Genomic DNA, 23,617 nt, shown 5'->3' on the forward strand with positions numbered 1-23,617 from the left:
GCAGCGTTTTACCGCTATCACCCCTAGTTTCTCAAAGGATTGTTAATCAATTTACAACGAACACATATTACTTGCATGATAATCAAATCAAACGGCTTATACAACATGTCATATGGGAAAACTACCCTGCTCGTAGAACGGAGAAGGTGTTTATCATACGACCATGAGGCAGTTAGTAGTCAGCCTTTAATACTATTTAAATACATACCTATTTTAATGTTAAATATAAACTAAAACAAAGAAAGAACTATACACTACGTAGTATGCGCTACGAAATACGCTCTACGTCGTACAGGCTACAAGCTGCACACTACGAACTACTCGCTACAAGCTGCGCACTACGAACTACGCGCTACAAGCTGCACACTACGAACTACGCGCTACAAGCTGCACACTACGAACTACGCGTTACAAGCTGCGTACTACGAACTACGCGCTAACTACAAAATAAGCTCGACAAGCTACGCGCTACAAACTACAACTAATGTGTTAAAATAGGGCTCAACATTTAAGGTTTAAACTTGGCTCTAAATGAGACCTGATAAATGTTTGACAGTGCGAGCTATATAGTTTACATTTTGTTAATAGCAATAAGTTATAGTAAAGAAAATTCTTGCGAGTGAAATCGCAGGAAAAGCTAGTACTTAACTATGTTTCCCGATAAGTCGGTAGCGTGCAATACTTTTTGACATTAGTTAATAGTGTTAGCGAACAAAACTTTACATAATTTACGTCATTATGTAGTGATTAAACGTTATAAAGAGGGGATCACATTCACGTACAGCGCGTTACTTATTTTATTAAGTAGTTAGAAAAGAGAAAATAGATTTAATACGTATCTACTAATTACTTTATTTTATTTAATAAGTTTTATCCAAGTAGCCTTTCTTCGTACTGTGTGCGTGTATATAAGAGAACATTGATATTTGGTAAACTCATTCTCGGCAATAAATATTACTTTGTCGTTACAAATTGGCAATAAAACCGTCTAGACATTAGTCCTTATGTGGTTGTTAAGTTGCAATTAGGTATCTAATAATTAGCAAATATATAGGTTGATGTCTGCTAAGATAATTCAGTTGAATTAGCTGATACCTACCTGGCAGGTACTCTCTTTAAACAGGCAGTTTTCATTACGAAGAACCTATTTATTACGAAATATTCTGTGTATGCACCTCAAATATTACCTATTGACTTAAAATATTTAAGGAGAGTCTGTCTAAGTACTTACCTAGTTACGAATATTTTGTGAACGTTTCTAAAACTTGTGTAGAAAATTTAACATTCTGATTTCTACGAACTAATTCCATAGAAATCGAAGGCTTCACTGACGCTTTGAGAATATCAATATTGTTAGATCTCTACTTAATGGGTACTTTATTGTACATTGACATTACCTACACCTGTTCCACGATGCGCTGTTGATATCGGCTAGTTATCTAGATAACTACATACCTAGTATGTAGTTAGGTATTTTAATTTTAATGACCTAATATTTAAAATTGACGAGTTTACTATTAAATAAGTAGTTGTAGTTGTCAAGAGGGTTATAAATTTTCTTAATGATCCTGATTACTGTACTCTACTAGTGTTTATGTGCAAGTAGCTTTAAAAAAATTATGTTACCTTCTATGACGGAAGACGAGTTTTCAAATGACACGAGAAGCCAATTACCTGCGTTGCATTAATATCATCAGCTATTATTGAATGCAGCGACTGTATTATTAACGAATAATTAGTTGGGGAAATTCGTAGAGTTGTTGAAGCGTAAAACGCTTTCGTTTTCTTAGGACACGGGAGACACGTCCAATGGCGGGCGGTGGCGGTCAGCGGCGGAGCACCCCGATGAGTGCGCGGCTTCATGATCGTGCCGTAACGTGCCCTCGTTCAGTCGACTATCGAACACCTTTCGTGGCTCACGTTCTCGTACAATGTAAATAGTGCGTAGTACGTTGTTACCTGAAACAGTGATTAATTCAATATGTTCAACAAGAAACTTTACTTTGCGTTATTAACATTATTAGTTGTTAGTAATGTTGTCTGCGCGAAGAAATCTAGGAAGAATAAACGACCCAAGGATCAAGAGGATACTACCATACAGCCGAATGTTGTTGCATATTCAACTTTCGGAGTTAACGACGTTGTTTCCTACGATGGCTTCGTGCCAACCTCACCGGACTACGCCACCTTCCTGAGCGGGGTAAATCAAGAATCTACTACAAGATTATATGCACCTGCATTCCCAAGTTCCATGGATACGACAGGATTTGGTGGAAATTATGGCACTCAGGCGTTTGAAGGTCACTCCTTCGGTGTGAACGAGGTCAACATGGGCCAACCTAGTGGTATGTTACAATATTCCTCAAATTCAATGAACTTCTACAACAATCCTAATTTTGGTACAACTGCAGAACAAAATAGTAATAATGATTCTGAGGACAATGGTGGTCGCAACCACAACGCAGAAGAAACAGATTCACCAGTGTATGGTACTAAAATAAATTCTCGGCAAAGGCACAGAATGAATAACACTGAATTTAATATTTATAGTAATGGTTACTCTAACTTGTCTGACAACAAATATCTGCATTTTCCCGAACCAGAGCAAACCCATGAAAATAAACCCGCATTTAGTGAATCTAGTGGGAGTTACCAAAGTACCAATAATTATGTCCATAGTTATGAACCGCAAGAAAATGAAGACACAGTTAAAATGTCTTCTGTATTAAAGTTCCCTAAAGTAGTGGATTTTACAAAAATAAAACCATACTATCCCACTGAATTGGATACTAGTAAGTTTTTATCAGATATCAACCAACCATCGAACGAACAAAATTCAATGAAAAACACTCAAATAGAAAATACGTTTACTCATAATTTCAATAGTAATACGAATAATAACAAAAATAACAATCAGTTCATGGACTCTTCACCAAAATTAGTGGAACATTACAATATGAAAAATAACGAAGAATCTAGTGACAAATCTGTAACTAAATCCAATAATTACTTCGAACAAGATTTAACTTACAATCACGTTAATACACGACCCAAAAGTAATGCGGCTAATAACAAACCAATGGAACTAAAAAAGAAAATCAAGAGTAAGCCATGGTCATCAGGGAACTACAGTAACGATTTTACAAACTGGAAAGACTCTTCTGTAAAGAGCTACGGATATTCCACGAATTTTAGTAATATGAACTTCAAATACGATGTCAGTGAACCAAAAAAACCCTTCAATCCTGATGAAATAGTATCAGCGAGTAGCAATGTTGATTTAACAAATTATCAATATCCAGATTCAGAATTTTTAAATTTCAAGAAAATGCCTGAATTTAATGACGATGATGATTACAACAGCGTGCCATTTAAGGAAAAAACTAAGTCAAGCGACTATTTGAATCGATTCAAGAACTCTTTTAGTAGTAACCCAACAACTACTTCTTATTGGGGTAATGTTTACCCATCCTTCAAAGATTATGCCAAGAAACCTCATTACAGTGAAATTGGTACCGATGTTGTTAACATTCCTAAAAGACCGCAAAAACCAAATTATCCGAAACAATTAGACAGCAAACTACCCGATTGGCCGTATACTCACATAAACAGACCTCGTAAAACACATAAGCCAATAAATGAGTGGACCAAAGATTTATTAGACACTAGATTCAAATCTGAAGAAGACTTACTAGGTCTCAGAACACACGACACATCGCACCCTACGTATTTACCGACATTCAAGCCAAGCAATAACGTTTATGATAATGACAATGAATTCAAAAACCTCGTCGAGAAGTGGAGACAGTCATATTTGAAGACTAAGTTTAAAGATACATCTGTACGAGATTACGAAAGTTACGGGTCTGAAACGAAACCTATGCATGTGCCGATTCCGAAGCCGTACCCGGTAAGTGATTAAAAATAATTCTTGTATTTTTAATGTAAGTGGTCACTTGTTAACAATGTCTATTTATGTGTATAATTGAGCAAAAAGCCTATGATATGATGGAATGCGGATCGGAAAAGCAGACGCAGAGCTCACGTCGCGCACTAATTTCCTCGATCTTGGCCAGTAAAATGATGCGCGCTCGTGCGCCCAGGAGAAATCATGTAATACTATACTCGACCGGGATTATAAGCCATACGAATGAAAGAAACAGGGTTGAGCTGGTTTTAATTTAAAAATAATTTTAATACGTTTGGAAAGTTATGTAAAAGAAATCGAAATATGGAAATTGTGTAAGTGCGCCCTGATCGATGGTTTAACGAGTAGTTGGGCGGCAATAATGAGCTCGACGACCTCCTGGAGTCACGCTACATTAGCTATTGTAAGTGAAAGCAATAACTGGTCAGCTATCTGTTCAGTAAAGATAGCCCTTTCTGTGATGATAGCAAAGATAACTTAGTATACATTAAATCAATAGAAAACGAAAGTTATCAAGATATTTTTCCTTATTTTCTTTACCCAAACTAAATAAGTACTAAGTCACATCATTTAAGATTAAAATATGATTAAATAAAATTTATCTTTTTGATGCAAGATTGGCACAATATATTGCTAGTCCGAAGTCGAGATTCTATCATGTCAGTACTCACAAGTTAACAAGAAAGTCAACAACTTCTACTTGTTACACGCTGCGCTGAACTTGATAATAATTAAAACGGCGAGCAAGCACGCATCGTACGAGATCTAAGGGTTTCGCACGTACATACTACAAAAAACTATCTTCATAATGAAGGCACAAAGGTGTAAACCTAAATATTACCTAAAATATATAAATAGGTATTTGGCGTAGCCTCGTAGCATTCGTAGAGCTTACCTACGCCGTTTCTGACTTATGTAACCCTAACACGATTACTGTCTTCACCTTAGCATGTGGTTCATTCACCATAACATACTCGTAGTACTTTATTTACTGTAACTGTTGCATGGCATGCATTATGCGTACTACTCACAATTTCACTTTTTACCATTCCTTTGATTTCGGTGCAAGTAGAGCAGCGGATAGTTTGTATGCATTGTAAGAAGGACAGAAGAAAGTGTTAGCGTTCGTGATAAATAAAATATTGATCGCGCCTTTTACGAAACAATATTACCATGTTATTTTAGATGTATTGATGTATATCATTAGTAAATATAAAACCGATTTTCAAAGTAGTTTTTTTATTACTACTGATTCGAGTGTTTGCGTGTGTTGTAGCTTTCTATTAGGCATCAAATATTTTCAAGATATAGGTAATAAATCTACTCTGAGTAGCTCTCAGTGTGTACACGTTATAATTGTAATTTCATAATAAAAAAAGTTATTGCTTACTGTCGAGGAAATTACTTATATCGTAAAACTACGGATTGTTGGCTGAAAAAAAAAAGAAAAGCGGCGTGGTATCACACTAGACACTAAGTTACAATAAATAGTAGTACGGATAAGTAACTAGTGGTGAGTGCAGAGCAAACATGAACTTGCAGATAGAAGTCCCGCACCCGGTAATCGTTCCGGTGCCGCGTCCGTTCCCAGTGCGGGTGCCGGTGTCTAGGCCGGTCGCGGTGCCCGTGGTGCGGGAGATCACCGTGCCTATTGAGAAGCCGGTGCCCTACCCCGTCTACAAAAAGGTTCCCTACCCGGTAGAGAAGCTAGTCCCTGTGCCTGTCGAGAAAGAGGTTAGTGTCCTCGTATCTCGATGTTCTGCAGAGATGCGCACGTATCCCATTGTGCGTGTCAATGAGACTGCGAAGCGCCATAGTTTACGCAATGCAACGATCTCGCGGTCGACAACATTTACTCAGCATTTACATAGCAATTTGCCTACGTGGACTTGAATCGTGGAAGTGCAATATTTATTAGACCGAAATAAAATTAATTATTTACTTTTGTTAACTTTGCATGTTTTATCTATTCATCTAATATCTTTCACGTAAATCTGAATGAAAAATTATTTCCTTACACGGTAACTGAATACAATTTTCCCACATTCAGCTTATTGCATGAATATTATAATACTGCTAATTATTTCCTTCGTAATTGTGGAGTGCAGCATGATAATTACATATCATTATACATAGGTGTAGTAACAAACTGAAATGTTTAGCACCTTGAACTAGGGTGCATGTGACTTCATTGCGTCTAATATGTTAGTCTTTGTGTCTAATATGAAGTTGTTCTGTGTGACCAGGTGGCAGTACCAGTTGAGAAACCTTACCCAGTGCATATACCCTACGTGAGGCCAGTGTTTCATCATACGAAGCCAGTGCACGAGGATCCTGAGAATATAGAAGAGGAAGACTTCATGCGTCGACCCGAAATGAAGAAACCTACTCAGTACAAGAAGAGACCATACGGGTAAATAGATTTTCTAAAATATTTCTCAAACACACATTAGTATTACTATTTACCTACTGATCGTATTTCGGCATATATTTCTGGTTCAATTTATTTTTTATATTACAAGTTAATTTTATTAGACTTCTAAGTTTAAAAACGAAAGCTGTCATGTGGCTGTCATAGATCCCTTAGTTATTTACTCGATATGAACATTGTTTTCACTCTATTTTTTGAGGAAGTCTAGCTTGTATGTTAAATGAATGCTATAAATTACGCTGGGACACATTGTAAGTGCTACATAAATTAAACACGCATAAAGATTAAATCATGTTTTACACAATTATGCAAACTTGTGGCCTGCGTGCAATTATGTGAGTCGGCAATGCACGCCAAGCCTTTAAATGAAGTTCATGGACTTTTTGTAAATACTGTAAATATTTGGAATTTACGAACAAAATCTTCTGGCTAATTTGCGGTATCGAATTTTATTATGTTATGTTAAACTACTAAACTAATCTAAGTTTAGAAATATATCTCATTCTCTTCAAATAATTAGTCTTGACTAATTATTATAACATTCAAGTTTTTCATTCCTTGGTTTTACGTTTTGGGAAGTTGAACAACGAATTTCGTCACCTAAGATTGTACTTGCTCAATATTTTTTTCGAGAAAAATATGTTCATGTAAAAAATTGATTCAGGGTAGACTCTAACACAGTTAGGAAAGGTTAAAAGAAACTTATCAAGAACACAACATATTTTAAAAACATGACGTCATATCTTTTAACTCTTCATCGCCTTAGTGTAAACTGTAAACCTTTGCTTGTTGCAGAACTCGTTACAGGTCACGAAGACCATCTCGTGCAAGTTACCAGCAGGATCGGAACAGGCGGCGGTGGCCCGAGCGTCGTCGTCCATCGCACTCAATGGAATACAGGCATCAGTCCAGACCAACAGAATTCCAGTCTCCCCCATACAAACACCGTGACTACGAGCCAGATGATGATGAACCCAGTGACTACAGAGCATATTGTAGAAGAACGGGAAACTGTTGATCTTTAAAAATATTCCCTAACAATAATCAAAGACTGCTGTTGTATCTTAAACTCCCAATTTTCTGGAAGTAAGCTCTCTAATTATTGCATTTGTAGATTTCCTTATCATTAATTTTGTTAGGATTTGATTCCAGTAGAGAGACGGTAGTTGTACTCAATTATTGGGAGCTGTTACGTACGATCTTTAGTTTGTTTTCGACCGACATGTTGTTGTTATCGTTTTGCATTCAAAACTTCCAATCTGATTATGATACTATTTTTTACAATAGTACATTTCTTGTTGATTAATGTTTACTCCAAGAAAATCCGTAGATTAAGTTTTTCGATTGGTTATAAAAGCCAATGTGCCAAATATTCTTTATTATTCTATTGTAAGATTGTAAGTAAATATTTTCTGTTTTTATATTTTTTTAACTTTGTTTAGGTCAATTGTTATCTCGTCTTATTTGTATAGTAGTTGTAATTATTTATCGGTTAGCCAGTAAAATTGTTGTAAAAAGTTCTATTGTTTTTCTAGCTTAAACTCCCATCATAAAAAAATCTGCCATCCTCTTGAAGAAAAGCATGGTACGGATGCTTTATAATGATAGTTTCAAGCGGCAATTATTGGTAATTATTTCAATGTATTTATGTGGAATACGTGTTTAGTTGAGGAGATCAGTCAGTTTCGCATGGGCGCCCACTTTTACCAACGCTTCGATAAGCAGAATGCGCCTTACGCGCTACCGAAGAGAAATATGCGAAGACGTTCCTGACTCACAGTTTATTGTCCGCACATATCAGATATTTACAACTACTATCATACATCGTTAACGTAGTAAGGTGAATATAATTATTTGCGCGAGTTTATAAACACTTTCTAGTGGCATCCATCAATCATCACAGGCTGACAAAGAGCTAAGAGGGGGCTACGATTTTTTTACACTTCAGACAAATGCTTAGATACACTATCAAAAATATTACTAAATACTCTCAAAAGCTTGCGATGAAATCAATAGGTAAATAATAATATAATAGGCACTCCAAACATTTCAACTTGTCTGCAACATTCGGTGATTTGAATATAACTCTACCTTAATCTCCATCAGATTGATCTTAAGACGTTGATTGTATCTTATGGACGTCATACAAACAATATTTAAATACAATACTTTACCGCCAATGTTTTTTTCTGGTTGCATTTGACGTCATAATTCCCGTAGACGATCAAGTGGTTACAAATGCGGCAACCGAAAATTCTCAGTAAAAGAGGTATACAAAGATGAGTGAGGAGTGGGTATAGGTAATATGCATTATTAGGTATCTGCAACTGAAATTGTTTCTTTAGGTAAATTACTTAAGGTATTATTTTCAATACATTATTAATTTTCTGTCATTCTCAAAAATCATACCGCTATTACATGACATGGCATCATTAGTAGGAAGGGGGTATTAAGTGCCACTCTGTCTATCCCTTTTCAGATTAAAAGGTGTGACATTACCTACGAATGGCGCCTGACACCTGGTGGTTAATTCATTAATCACGTAACTACGTATTTATACTCGTTGGGATTTCCAAAGAAGGTACCTATAGCTATGGCACAAACCATATTATGATTCATCCTTCCAGTTATATGATATATCAAATTTTACTATACATATAGTACCTATATCCAAATATTTATTAAAGTAGGCAATAAGGTGACATAGGTGGTGATTTCCTCACGGAATGAAATATTCATAATAATCGTTTCACACACTACTCATCTACTCTCAGTTTGTTTATAAATTTGTACCAGCTCGTAGCTGCTTCGCACGAGTCTTAATTCCTAACTTTCTCAGTGAAATTCTCATAATAAAATGAGTATGTAGGAACTGATAATATTTAGTAGACATCGACGTTATTTGAATTTCAATTGACAACCGAGAACGCGTTCCAGTACCTACCCAAAAAAACCTTACCTACCTATCAAAACTGTGCAGTATTTCCTAAAATCAAAATCAGGTTTGGCTGGTGAGTCTTTTCCTGACCCTAATAGTCATGGAGAATAAAAAAATGGAATCTATTTCTAGATCTAGGTACCGTGGCACCAGTCAAGAAACATTAAACTAAGGCAGGTATTAATGTCATAAATTCTTAGAATCATCTCAAGAGTCTCATCGTCTCATATTTCGATGGATCATTTCACAAGATATAAGCAGCCTATTGCAAATATGTAGGTTGTTGGCAATAGATAAATACAAACATCTGATTCTAGTACATATATACCTAGTATGTATCTACATATATTAATTTGCTATGTTTGTTCTAAGATTCATTTATTGATTTGTGGATAATCAAATTTAATGTTAGGTAATGTTTAGCTATTGAATTAAACACATTAAATATCTAGTTTCACTTATTAATTAAGATGAACTAAACTACTTCTAAGTGCTGAATAAAGTTTGTGTTACTATTAGCTCTATTTAATTATACAGTATTATACAGTGTCGTGTATGTATATTGTAATACCAACACAGTTTCAGTAACATGATAGGTATACATTCTTAACAAATATAATTAAGAACTCTAACTTCATTAACATTAAAACACATCTACTATGTATTAGGTAGCAAAAGTTTGTGGGAAAATTTTATTCACTCCTTTTCAGTCAATACTTAGTTACGGCGCACAAGTGTAATTGCTCTCATAATTACGGCAGGAGGTGACGTAAAATGCGCTCGCTTTGGACAAAGTGAGTGAGATTTAATTATGCTGAGCACCGCATCAGTCAGGGACGGCGGTTGATGATCACGACTTGCTTTTAAAAAGTCCTCGCAGTTAGACGATTTTATATAAAGGAGTCTTGTAAGATGTAATGTAACCGTAACAATGGTGAAGCAAATTGTATGTAATAGCGTTTGAACTCTGACTTCGATTTGCAATCACTTATTGTTGACTGACATAGAAGAGTGAAGATAGATATGTATTACTTGTGGTTGTACCTACGAATTTGATCGCAACTCAAAAATTATTTTGAGAATATCTTTAGAGCCTCAGCAGCATCGTCATCTTTGCACTTGTAACGCCACTGGTGTCTATGGGCGACAGCGATGGCTTACCATCAGGTGATACGTCTGGTCGTTTACTGGTTTATAACATAAAAAAATAATTATCAGTCGGAGGTACACAGCTGCACAGAATGCGGTTTTAAAGACTCATCCGAGTTGAAAGTGTCATCTGTTAATCAATGGATGAATGTCTTTATTGAATGGAATGTCTGCCTATATTAATATTATCGCAATAAAACTATCTGGTATCGTAGTTATATCCGTCTATTTTAACATGAAACAGGAGAGGAAAGGATAATATAATACATTTACATAATTAATAATAGGTACTTCCTATATATGAATGAAGACAGTTTTGTTTAACAGTCAATTAAATTGAAATAAATTATTATAATAAATTAATTATTCTGTTTAACAATCAATTGATAGATAGATAGATAGAGATGACTATTGATCTGATAGATGACTTTAATAAAGTATCTATTACAAGTACTATGGCAACGAACGTGGGCAGTCAACCTCACTTGTTAAGTTAACCCAACCTTGTTGCTCGGTCACTCCTATCACCACGACATGCACGCGCCGATGCTGAAAAAATAAACCAAACAGTATTCAAGTAACGTCATGTACTCTAAGCTTACTTCCTGATTAATCGATTGTATCTTGGTGCGTGTATGATTGTTAGTGCAACTACTAAATTCTCAGAAATATAATGGAGTTAGGAAGGGTGCGTTAGGGTATGACAATATTATTGTTATCTGTAACATGTATTTTTTTGAGGGGGGAAGGTCATCCTATGGCTTCTTCCGCTTTGGGCGAAGCGAGAGGGAGTTTCAGACTATTACTGACTAAAAACCACACCGTTCCTACTCCTGCTTTTCAAGACAAAGCCCCGGTAACCCGCTAGGTAGCTCCGGAATCTGTAACATGGTGGATATCATTAATTTATTCATTTCATCATTGACAAAACTGGTTAGTACAAATCATAAAAATACTGAAAATCAATTCTCGGCGTTAGTCAAACTTAATTTTTTATCTATTGATTCTCATTCACAGCAGAAAAGTATAATCGAGATAGCAACTAGAAAAACTATTATAATATATGCCACACAATTTGTTTCTACCCTTACATACGCAGCTGTAAGTCAGCAAGTCCTAATTTCTTACTTAAGTTGCTACAAAATAATACGCTGTAGCTCGTAGCGCGTAGCAGCATTTTCCTGGTATCAATCTCATAAGTGTGTAAACCGTGGTCACTCAACTTGTGAGTCGACCATAATTTACAAACTGTACACGTTTATGAAAATTAAAAACTGTTTTATTACAGGAAAGTAATAGTCATTGAACATATTTTTAAGTTCAGGGCGATATGACGAATAGCATAAATCCTAAGCCGTACATTCTAACTAAGGTTTAAAGTTTGTGAACTGCTTGTGTGCGGCCGAATCGACGCCAGTTAAGACCACGCTATGCCTTCGAAATAGCGGGACAACGCTGCTACGCGCTACGCACTACGAGCTATGGTTGAGATATTTCACCGCGATTCTAAAATTAGGGTTTACTTTATATAAGGTGTTGTATAGGAATAAACTTTAGTGCTGAATGTTACATGATCTATAACTGTGCTCTATTTAATTTCATGTAAGACGTGATACTAAGTATGCACGTAATTTAACGCAATTTTCGATGGAACGGTTTGTAGTAAGTTCTTCTAGGAATGGAGTTAGTTAAATGGCTCATCAACTCGAAAGGACTTTTTAATTTCACAAAACACTGAAACAGTAGTAGGCAGTTAAAGCCAACTGCGGATATTCATAAAGGTAAGTAGATAACAATTATTTACGCATAACATGAAGTTTGCCTTTACATAATATATTTTTTTTATTGTTATTATTGTGAGAGATCCATAATCGGTATCATTAGGCTGCCAGGCCTGGCAGGTATCACGCATCATCACGAACAATACTCATCAGGTACTAATATTCAATTCAGTGTGACATTTTAGTTTTTTTTTTCGCAAATTAGCGCAGGCTCGTCGGTCGTGGATAAAAATGTAATTGGTCTGTTTGAATGGTCAACGGATGTAGTGGTCACGGGGATGGGCCTTGAATTACCTATCCGAGTCGAATTCACAACGTTGCGATCGCGCAATCGTCGAGTGTTTAAACATGACATAGTAATAGGTGCTGTATAGCAATCGGTTAAGCGTAAACACGATTAGTTATTGCTAGTTTTTTACGCACACTATCTTTTGTTTTTGGTTTGGACATTTTATTCAATTTAAAGTAACTAAACTGTTTTATGGCATCTAAGAGCTATTTCGGAGCTTGTACCTAAATGAACTGTACAATAGTATGAGTATGGAAAGAAGGCTTTGTATCGAGAAGTTGTTATGTATATATAAAGGCTTGCGAGACCTCGAACTGTTTAGTCTGTCTGCGCGGTCCCGTTGAACCGGTCGCGGGCTGATTGACCCCCACTACGCACTACCTTCGGCTTTACTCTACCACTTCAAGCTAAACGTAAGTTTATCAACATTTTACAATCAATTCAGTGCATGCTCCAGTTTCATTCATTGATTTTACTCAGTAGGAATTATTTGCTTCTTTTGACTTTTGCAAATTCTCACAGTTTTAACATGTTTTTCACGAAAATTTGACGCAATTTTTTTCAACTTTAGAAAGTCGGCCTAATAATAAAGTCATAGTTTGTATAATATTTTTTCCAAACAATAAGATTAATCTTTTGGATTAATAGATAGTTTTGGTTTAAGAAATATTCATATTTTGGAAAGTACATATTGTAATGTCCAAAAACGAAAATACCTAGGAATTTACCATCCTGTTTAAGTTTTGCAGTACGCGACACAATGACACTGAAATGCAATGTCATACAAGGAAAGGAAACGTTTTTGTATAACCAATATTTTATGCAAGTATATGAAAGAGTGCCTACAGTTATGATGATATATGTGCGTGGTAAAATTCCTGTTAGGTTCATCAAAACTTTTCACTTGTTGTTTATGAATTTAAAACGAATAACTCTCTTATACGAAATAAAACGAGCGAATAACTCTTAAAACGAATAGTCTAACAGATATATTTATTACAATCTCTAGTATAACTGTTAGCTTCTATTAGTTTAAGAATTTATCTGGGTACATATATGGATTTGAATGAAATAAAGTTGTCCTATATTTTCTATCACAAAGTCTCAAGTTGTTAAAGAGCTGTATGCTTATATTATTTGCAGCATGAAAGTCTTAAACATCATAATAAATTGAACTACCTACCATCGCCATCCATTAACCGGTACGAATCATACAACTGGCACAAATTGGCGTGAAATACAACAAAAATAACTATAAAGACAAATATTATTTAAATAAGTTATGTTTGAATTAGTCAGTCAGTTAGTCTGAGAATACTACTTTTCACAACCTACCTAGATTTATTAAAAGTAGGTTTATGTCACTTTTCAATGTGTTTATTGATAAAATAAGTATTGACGTCTTTCTGACTATTTTGTTTATCAAATAGACTAACAGAAACTATGGATCGTAAAAGTTCGGCGTGCAGTCTCTTTAATAAGGGTGTCAGAGAATGGAACTGACATTATACATATTATGTATAAAAGTTCCCAATTAAATCAAGAAAATAAAGAGTACTTATAAGAGCACTAATCTAAGATAATGATTAAGAAAAACTTAAATGTTTCGCTCCAAAATTCCAAAGAAAATAGAAACTAAATAATTTACTATTAAGGTTTAAAGGACATGGCTAAACCAAAGTATGGACGTCGTAACCCGTACAAATAAATATTGAATAAATATGGTACCTAGCAATAAATAAAGCCGCATAATTAAAGATTGATATTTTGTAGTTAAGAAGGTCCAGAAACTTGGCATATCTGCGCAATCCTGAAAATAAAGTAGCGCTCCTACGTCAAACAACGTTACAAAAACTTCAAAATATAACATTGCTCTGAACTTTTCCAAGGCGTTTTGAGGTACCTAAGCCGAAAGTTATTTATATATGAGGTAGATAGGTAAACAGTTCTGCTTATACTAGATAATGACAACAAAGTAACCAAGGACAGACACAAAATATATAGTAAGATTGTGCAATCTTATACAAAATATATATTTTGTGTCGATCAAAACATTTACAATTATTTGGTTTCAGAAAAAAGTCATTATATTACCGTTATTAAAAATTGATGTTCGTTTAATTATTTCGATTTGATTTTCGGGGAAACTAATGTCCTAATAATAGCTTGCAGTACTTACTTCCGTTTTGTCATGTCAAACCACAACAGAAAAAAATCAATTATGAAACTTATTTTTGTTAATTTTTGTTCACCAAGTTATAAGAATTAGTTAAACACATAATAATTCATAAGTGAATATTTAAATGATACGGGTTAGCGTGAAATTCGTATTCTTGTTATTATGCCTGGGTCAGTCATTTAGCCATCTCCTTTGCGGAAAAAAAAATAGTTTTTCTATAAAATAGGCACAGTTATAAACACGCCTGAGTCATCACTGTCACTGTGTCCACTGTCCGCACCTATTGTGACGTAGTTATAAGTACCTAATAAATATACTGCACCTAACTACTTGTATTTTTTGATATTTCCTGTTAAACCATGCAGCTAAGTAGTTACTTTTTTATGTACATAATGTGCTACTTAGTAAACAATGACGGCAGATTAATATTTGTGGTTTAAACAACTTACTGTTTGTCTGGCTTTCGGCGAACTTAATAATAAGTGGGTAGGAAACCCGAAATACTATGAGGAAAACCCATAGCAGTAGGTATTTCCCCTTTTCCATTTGGAATCAGTATTGACTCTACATTTTTATAAATAGAACTTTCGGAAGTCAATGGGTGTAATAAATAATCTGACAATTTATTAGTTTGTTTGTATTCTAGTAGCTTCTGCCAGCGGCTCTGCCCGAGTAACCGTGGGATAAAAAGTAGCATAATATGTGTTATTCCAGAATAAAATTAACGAAATATGAAATTTTAAACAGGTTAAAATTTCATCCCGATCCTTTCAGTCGTGAAGGAGTAACAAACATACAAACTTTCGCATTTATAATAATAAATAGTAGGATTTTACAAAAAAAAAACCATAATTTATTTCTTTTATTACTGCTATACTCTCAAAAAACAATAACAGTTATTTTCTGAGATACGTAACGAAAAAAAAAAATCTAAATTGTACATGCCATCTCAAACAATATCTTTTTTTTTAATAAAATTGTAATATCAAGTAAATGAAATCTCATAGGATGTAGGATTCCCACAATAACCGTTTTCAGAGATAAAAGAACGGTTTGTACGACGATAAGTAAATATCATAGTTAACAGCTACATAAACTTAAGAGAACAGTTATTTAAATTAAGAATATGCAGGAAGTTTCTCATAACAATGGACCCATTACGCAGAATTAAGTAAACCAAGCAAATAGGTACTAAGTGACTGCATACATTTATTACCACACTGTTAGTAATTGCACTAGACATCATTACGAACGATCATAAATAAGTTTGTTTATATTTGATGATTCTATTAACGAGTTTTCTTATGATCAATAATCATAAAGCTTGCAAACCTTGAACAGAAGTCGCAAAAACTAGTGACTTGGCACATTCACGATTAACACACACTCACCTTATACCTAGTTCCTGTTTAATTAAGACTTACATATATCGGAAGTAAATTAATGTATTTATGTACCGGTTATAATATGTGCATGTGAGAAACATGACACTCGACAAAACCACCGCCACAACTTTGTATCACATTTATGAACACCGTGATGTTCCTTTTATTTAGTTTTACGCAACTCTTGTCACAGTTCCCATGCTATCCGAATACATAACAAGCTCGATCTGTTCGATAAGGAAGAATACAGCAAACTTGTCGTTTCTCAATAATAAGATCAAGCCATCTGCAAAAACGTGAGCCAACTGTTATGATAGGGTTTGAGAGATGCTCCGCTTCACAATACTGTCATTACCACGTTGCAACATCTCACTGCGATGAGTACAATTGTCACCATTCAAAAATACCAGACGCGAGATTTAATTACGAAAATCTCACTATACGATATTTTAATTATCTAATTTACCGAATTGTTTACTTATTTGGTTCATTTACGAAATCTAAAAGGAAGTTTTGTCATTGTATTTCAACCTTACGGAATAAAAAAGGTATTAAACTTTGTAGGCAGTTAATCGTTTATACTTCAATCAAACCGTATAACTATAATTACCGATTTCTTGCGAGAGTTGAAGTGATAAATCACATTTGCTATAATTGTCTATGTAACTAACCGGAATTGTTAATACTTTGTATATTGTATATAGTATCTTGAGTTAGTGGAAATATTTTAAACGATGTGTTATTTTCCAGATTAAACATGAGGGCAATCGGCTTCGTCGTGGCCCTTGCGGTAATGACGGTGTGTCATGCCGCCACACCACAGCTTCGGTTCGCATGGAAACTGATGGACTTTGCTTGGGAGACTCCAGAAAGCAGAGCAAACGCTATCAATGAAAAGAGGTTTATTCCTGAGAACAATCTGCCTCTGGGATTAGCACGTTGGAAGAACAAAGTATTTGTTACCGTGCCTAGATGGAAGGCTGGTGTAGCTTCTACATTGAACTACGTAGACCTGGATGGGCCACAAGACCAGGCTTTAAAACCATACCCATCTTTCAAGGACAACTTTGTACCTGACGATGCAAAGGAACTACCTTCAAACAGCTCAATGATCTCAGTTTTCCGAGTGTTTGTGGATGAGTGCGACAGACTGTGGGTCATCGATTCTGGAATGGCAGACATCTTTGGTAAGATTTAAAAATAGAACTCGCATAAATGGAACCGGTATTTTATGTACTTGCTGTTTCAAAGAATGCTCTACTTACGCTTTCGAAATTATAGCATACGTAGAGTACAGTTTGTGTGGTACTTAGTAGGATATAGTCGATGAGGCAGTACTATACGTAACCTTGAATATGTATTAGGTATCAAATGAAGTTGAAAAAATTTGGAGATTTCAATCAAGAACCTAATACTTATTACCTTTGATGTTGTAGGTTTGAAATTGTGCTTAAACAATCCCGAACAGAAATAATTACTATGAAAACAATACAAAGCAATCAGACGTCTTTTCACTCTTTTGGACATATTTCGCATGCGTTGTGTGACCGAGTTTGCATGAGAAAATTTATTCACACTGCAGTATCTGATTTTATTATGTGTAATTAACTCAAGTTATATGCTTCTTTGCAATTTACGACATCAAAAGACTTGATATCCATCAATCACGACTTTTTTACCTAGATGTATGAATGAATAGAATTATTATTATGTTGTAAGAACTTGACACAGAAATTTAATTGTTTTAGGTGTTTCAGGATTGCTTCATTTTTATATTTTACAATGCAAATAATTCATTTGTAATGTGCAAGGATAATAATGCACTTAGTCTAGTAGTCTAGTCTAGTTTTCACACATACCTTTAATTAATACTGAATAGTTTAGATTGAGTGATAATATATTTACTAGATGGATGTCTATTGCATAGTGGGTGTTAATTTATTGCAGGGAATATCTGATGACGCGATTTACCATACTATTAAATCACGAGATTCGTTGGTCAGAAACATTATAAGTAATGTACTTATTAGATTTTTGTAGAAGGCCTCAGCCACATCTTCGCTTCGCTGTCCTAGCAGTAAGCAGATTGGTGGCCAAGTGGTTAAAAAAAGAGGGTCAGAGTCCTTGTTGCTGATGTGTATTTGTACTTCTCTCTGCATAAAAGGGTCTGATGTTACCAACCTTATTTTAATAAGTAAATAAGTACTCTCTTAAACATTCAACACAGAAAAATAATGAATCATTGTGTGTACGGATGTTGACACCGTAGTTTTGCAACGACAAAACACAAGTTCCTGCCTTTGCTTGCTCGGCCGAGAGGTGACGGTTACGCTAAATCTTGTCGTTAAGGGCAAATTTACTTAATATAGGTACATCTGGTACATACATACATATATACTTGTAATTAGTGGTAGGTACCTATAAATTGTAGGCTAGTAGATACATAGATGAAAGTTTGACGTACAAAATAATATCCGTGATAATTCAAAATCGCTGGATTGATCAAATTTTTTTAACCGAAACTGTATAGAACTATCAATTTAATAACGGTTTTGGATTGAGAATAGATTGTTAATTTTGGCTTTTAGCAACATTGTTGGTATAGGAGTCACAAAAGACTTCTCTTGAGAAGGTTCTTTGAGAAATACATATTTAGATGGAAGGTATAAAACTAAGATAGGTACAAACGATTTTCTAGCCTAGAAATCAAACTATCAATAAATAGTAATGACCTAATAAATACCTACACGCAATAATCTGGAACAAATCGTGATCGCTTGGCTACAAAACAACATTCAATTAACTGCATATTAATATAAGTAACATAAATATTGATTAAACCGACACTACAATACTTGTTAGGAACTTAAGTTTTAATGGTGATTGATCTTGTTTCCCTGGTATTGTAATAGGAATTATAAAACATCAAAGTTTGACTTGCGGTTTACAATTATAATAGGGATGCAAACATTATCAGCTACATAACATCTATTTCATAGAATATCTTATACATATATTAAGAGATGACATAGATTTACTTCTTGATGTCAGGCTTTACAACAGCGAACTTCGATAAGGTTAATTATTTATTAGACAACATTTTAATGCTACAGTAACCTACAGGAAAATAATTAAGTGTCTGATTGTCTTTGTTTTTATTTGTCTAGGAGCTGGAAATCAAATCAACGGGCCATCGATTGCGATCTTTGACTTGAAGACAGACCAGCTGATTCACCGGTATCAGTGCAAGGCTAGTGATATGAAAGAAGACTCGTTCTTCGCTAATATTGTAAGTAAAAACACCTACAAGCTCTCTTATACTGGAACCAGTTTTATACAAGTAAGTAACTACCTACTTATGTCGTGATTGTTTTTTTGTACTTCAGGTTGTAGATGTAAACAAAGATACTTGTGATGACGCATATGCGTATATTCCTGATTTGGGAGCCTACGGAGTAGTGGTGTACAGTCTGAAGCAGGACGACTCTTGGAGGATCTCCCATCACTACTTCCACTTTGAACCTTTGGCTGGTTCGTACAATGTGAGCGGTATCGAGTTCCAGTGGACTGATGGTGTATTTGCGTTGGCTCTCTCGGAACCCAGAGAGGATGGGTAAGTGAATATCATACTTAAATAATGATAGGATAGTACAAAGTAATCTTTTGAAACTAGCTTCTTTTGAAATAGTATTTATAATTGGGAATACCTTTTCGATTTGATGGAGGAAAATGGACACCAATACTTACTATTAGTAGAACTCTGCATTAATAATACAGCTGTAAAATAATATTTGGAACAAAACTATTTGGAAAAATATTTTTTATTTGAATCAGCATAAGAGTCAAACCAGTATTTCTTCAGTTGTTGTCATCCTTCTCAGCGGTGTTGTAGGTTTCATTCGTATCGTAAGAAAAAAGTTAATAAAGGTCACTAGAGAACTTAATTGCAATCTACATGTTATCCTTGCCATATGTAATGAACTAACTGGACATGCTCCAATCTAATTGCAGTTTTGAAATATCAAGTTTAATACATATCAGTAGTAATAAAAACAGTCATAACTTAATTGTCTAGAACTATCGTAAGTAATCTTGGAAACTTATGTTCGCTCATTACGTTAATAAATTACCGAACAATATGTGACGTTCGACACTGACCCCAAAAATGTATAAAAGCTCTCAAAACCGAGGTCGTACCACGGTTAATTTATCTAACGTCTAACGTCTAATTATGATTTTTAGCATTGTATGTCGAAATGGCAAATAGTTCACAATGGTCGATTGTTTTGTTCACAGGTATAGGACAATGTTCTTCCATGCATTCTCCAGCACCAAGGAGTTCTGTGTGTCAACAGAGTTGCTCCGTAATTACAAGCATATTGACAAGACCGAAGCATTCCATGACTTCAAGGTTCGAATTCCAACTTATTGCCATGCGCAAACCTGCCCTGCATTATTTATAAGCAACAATGAAACAATTGAGTCGCGTTAGGATTTATAAATAGTTGTTAATGCTTTTGTTTACGTAGAAAGTTTTTGTCATTCCCGGTATTTTAGATTTCTTATCGTTTTTACAGCTTCTGGGCGACAGAGGTGAACGCACGCAATCAGCTGCCAGCTACTACGATCCTAAAACTCATGTCCTGTTTTACACCCAGGTAAGCAATAAATCGATACCGATTATTAGAACTAGTTCTAGTCTGTTTAAATGCGGAAGAAAGATAAAAAGGTATGTCGAGGTAGCTTTGTTAGTGCAAGGATACGATTGAGCAACCAAAAACCATTTAGATATTGCAACTAATTGCAAAATTTAATTACTAAAATTAAGAAGCAATGAGCGGTCATTTCTGCACATATAACGTACGAATATGCACTCACTTATTCGAAGTAACTGTAATTTGAATAACCTTCATTAACAATGATATCGAATGGCGAACCTTCACCACGGTTGACATTCTTTCTATACCTATTTACTTGATCTTGGCTACACAATAAGGACCACCTGTAGCCAATAACCTTCATCTCACGTACCTGACAATAGAATCTATTCATAAAAAAATCCTATAAGAACTGTAACCTTAAATAGTACTTAACTCTATATTGGGCTTGATAAAGTATGGTTTTGGAGTCATTGCTGTCGATCAAATGTCTATTCATCTTGCAATTTAAAGGTCTGTCCTATTATGAGCAGTGACAGCTACCTACCTAATTATATACCGTACTAAGGTATCTGGTATAAAAACAAATTGAAGTACCTACGGTAATAGTATAGACAGTAGTCACATATGTATACAATATCTACGGATATAAGTAGTGGAAATCTTATAATATATACTTCGAACGAATTCTTGAATACGTATGATTTAGTCAATAAACCATTTGACTCTGATAACTTTCAGGTGAACCGTGATGGAGTGGCGTGCTGGAACTCCAACAAGCCGTACACACCAGACAACAATCCTCTTATATTGAGTGACCCCAAACTCTTCGAGTTCCCTAACGATTTGAAGGTAACTTATAGATCTTTAATATCTTTATCTGGTGTTGCGAGTGTCCATGGGCGGTGCTGATCGCTGATCATCAGATGACCCGTCTGCTCGTTTGCCCCTTATTCCATAAAGAAAGATCTTTATTATTATTTTGTATTCCTTTCAACCATAATTCCAATTACCAATTCCACTATTAAAGTTTTGAAAGCGCAAAAAAATTGGCACAATTTGATGATGATGTTAAAGAAAATCTTATTTGATTAAAATTTGATGTTACCTTACCACTATAGGATAATATACGACATTCATAATAATTATAATATACGCATTTTTTTATTCCAGGTGGACGATGAAGGAATCCTATGGGTTCTTACAGACAAATTGGCTCGCTTCCTCTACAAAACTATCGACCCGAATGAGGTCAATTACAGAATATTTAGCATCGACACTACTGAGGCGATTGCGGGAACTGCGTGTCAGTAAATTACTTGTTCCATGTCCATAACAATATTTGTTGCGGATATTTTTCTTAATAAGTAGATAAGTACTACTCCCCAATCTCGAAGCCCCCATATCCCCACATCCCTAACCCCCACAAGGCTGGCAACGCACTTGTTACACCTCTGGTGTTGCGGGTGTCCATAGGCTGCGCCGATTGCTTATCGTTAGGCAATCGATATGATCGTATATTCGCCGGTAATTAAAAAAACTTACGAATCGGAACGGAGTTATTTATTAGATATTTATATCTATTGTATTGTTTGATGTTAAATAAATCAAATAATGTATAAGTAGTACGAGTTGTCACGTAACATTGTTATATTACATATTATTATGTATGTAAGTAAATAACTATCCTAACTAAAGATATAACTATACATATATCTCGTGATAGATTGTTTGAGAATGTTTGTTATGATACGATGTGATATTATTAAAATCATAATAGTGTTCTTACTGATAAGATTCTATATATGTATTGCAAATATATTTTGTACTACACAAATCAGAATGTTACGTATTAATTAATAATTTGCATCCTAAGTATTCCTGAGCCTTCAAGAATACGGTCCTATTTGCTTATGTAATTGGTAAGAATCTCCTGTTGATCTCAGGCAACAAATTAATAAAAAATAATTATTACTTATCTAATTTTATTCAGTTGATCAAAATGTCCAGTTTTAAATAAGGTTTTATTTTCTTATGTCTACTTACTAATTATCTGTTTAGTACTAAGTATACCTACTACTTTGTTATACTTCGATTAGAGTACAAATTATGTAACTCCTAAGGTCATTAGTTATAATAAAATAATTAATTCTACAAACCAGGGACATTTTTTATTGAACGATTTACCTTTTCAGGCAGTAATGGTATTTGGTACCTATATCGGTGTGTATTTATATATGTATATATCTATATTTTTATTTATTCATTTGTTATATTACAGTACAGTTTTACATATTTTGCACCATTCAACCAGATCTGGTTTGTACTGGTTAATACCCAATACATCGATCTTTATATTTTTTTTCAGTACTACATGTATTTTTTTTTCAACCGCATAAAACTAAGTTAACACATGGGTCGATAATAACTGTGTTTAAGATAATATTTAAAATAAACATGACATGTTATCTGAACATGTTTCATGCCATCGATGCCATGATGAACTTTAAGCTTACTTTTTTTTAAGTTGTAGGTACACTAATGTAATTATGATTACATAAATCAGGTACAGTCCAGAGATAAGTTGAACATACAACAGTAATATTCTAAAATTTTTATGTCATTGGTCGAGATTATTCTCACAACCAATGACATGGCTGCTGTGGGTAGAGTCATTTTCATCATCATTATATCAGCCATATAACTTTCTTTTCTGGACATAGACCTCCCCTAAGGACTTTTCAACCAATGGACCAATCAACCAGAATTGGAAGAGACCTGCATCCAGCAGCTCCCAACTTATCACTTTTATCTTTTTTGTCTACCTTAAATGACGTTTTGTTTAAATATTAGTACAATGATTTGCTAAGGTAATTTTT

The 23,617-nt window shown here is 34.7% G+C and overlaps 2 protein-coding genes across 3 annotated transcripts; both read left to right on the forward strand.

The window, feature by feature from the left end:
• The first annotated feature begins 1,826 nt into the window (after positions 1-1,826).
• Positions 1,827-7,877, forward strand: LOC118261983 (hybrid signal transduction histidine kinase M). Of its 2 annotated transcripts, XM_035573062.2 has the most exons (4): positions 1,827-3,910; positions 5,471-5,662; positions 6,175-6,341; positions 7,155-7,877. In XM_035573062.2, the coding sequence occupies exons 1-4, from the start codon at positions 1,982-1,984 to the stop codon at positions 7,375-7,377; spliced, it is 2,511 nt and encodes an 836-aa protein (XP_035428955.2). In that variant the 5' UTR covers positions 1,827-1,981; the 3' UTR covers positions 7,378-7,877. The 2 variants fall into 2 exon arrangements, with proteins under 2 accessions (XP_035428955.2, XP_035428956.2); XM_035573063.2 differs by lacking the exon at positions 5,471-5,662 and having other exon boundaries at positions 1,832-3,910.
• A 4,695-nt stretch (positions 7,878-12,572) lies between these two features.
• On the forward strand, positions 12,573-22,896 carry LOC118282274 (L-dopachrome tautomerase yellow-f2-like). The gene is made up of 8 exons (XM_035603265.2): positions 12,573-12,929; positions 16,831-17,267; positions 19,248-19,369; positions 19,467-19,693; positions 20,377-20,491; positions 20,658-20,738; positions 21,480-21,590; positions 21,912-22,896. Exons 2-8 carry the CDS (start codon positions 16,838-16,840, stop codon positions 22,050-22,052), a joined length of 1,227 nt encoding a protein of 408 aa, XP_035459158.2. The 5' UTR covers positions 12,573-12,929; positions 16,831-16,837; the 3' UTR covers positions 22,053-22,896.
• The last annotated feature ends 721 nt before the right edge of the window (positions 22,897-23,617 follow it).

This window comes from Spodoptera frugiperda, chromosome 20, assembly GCF_023101765.2.
Source record: "Spodoptera frugiperda isolate SF20-4 chromosome 20, AGI-APGP_CSIRO_Sfru_2.0, whole genome shotgun sequence".
NCBI lineage: Eukaryota > Metazoa > Arthropoda > Insecta > Lepidoptera > Noctuidae > Spodoptera > Spodoptera frugiperda.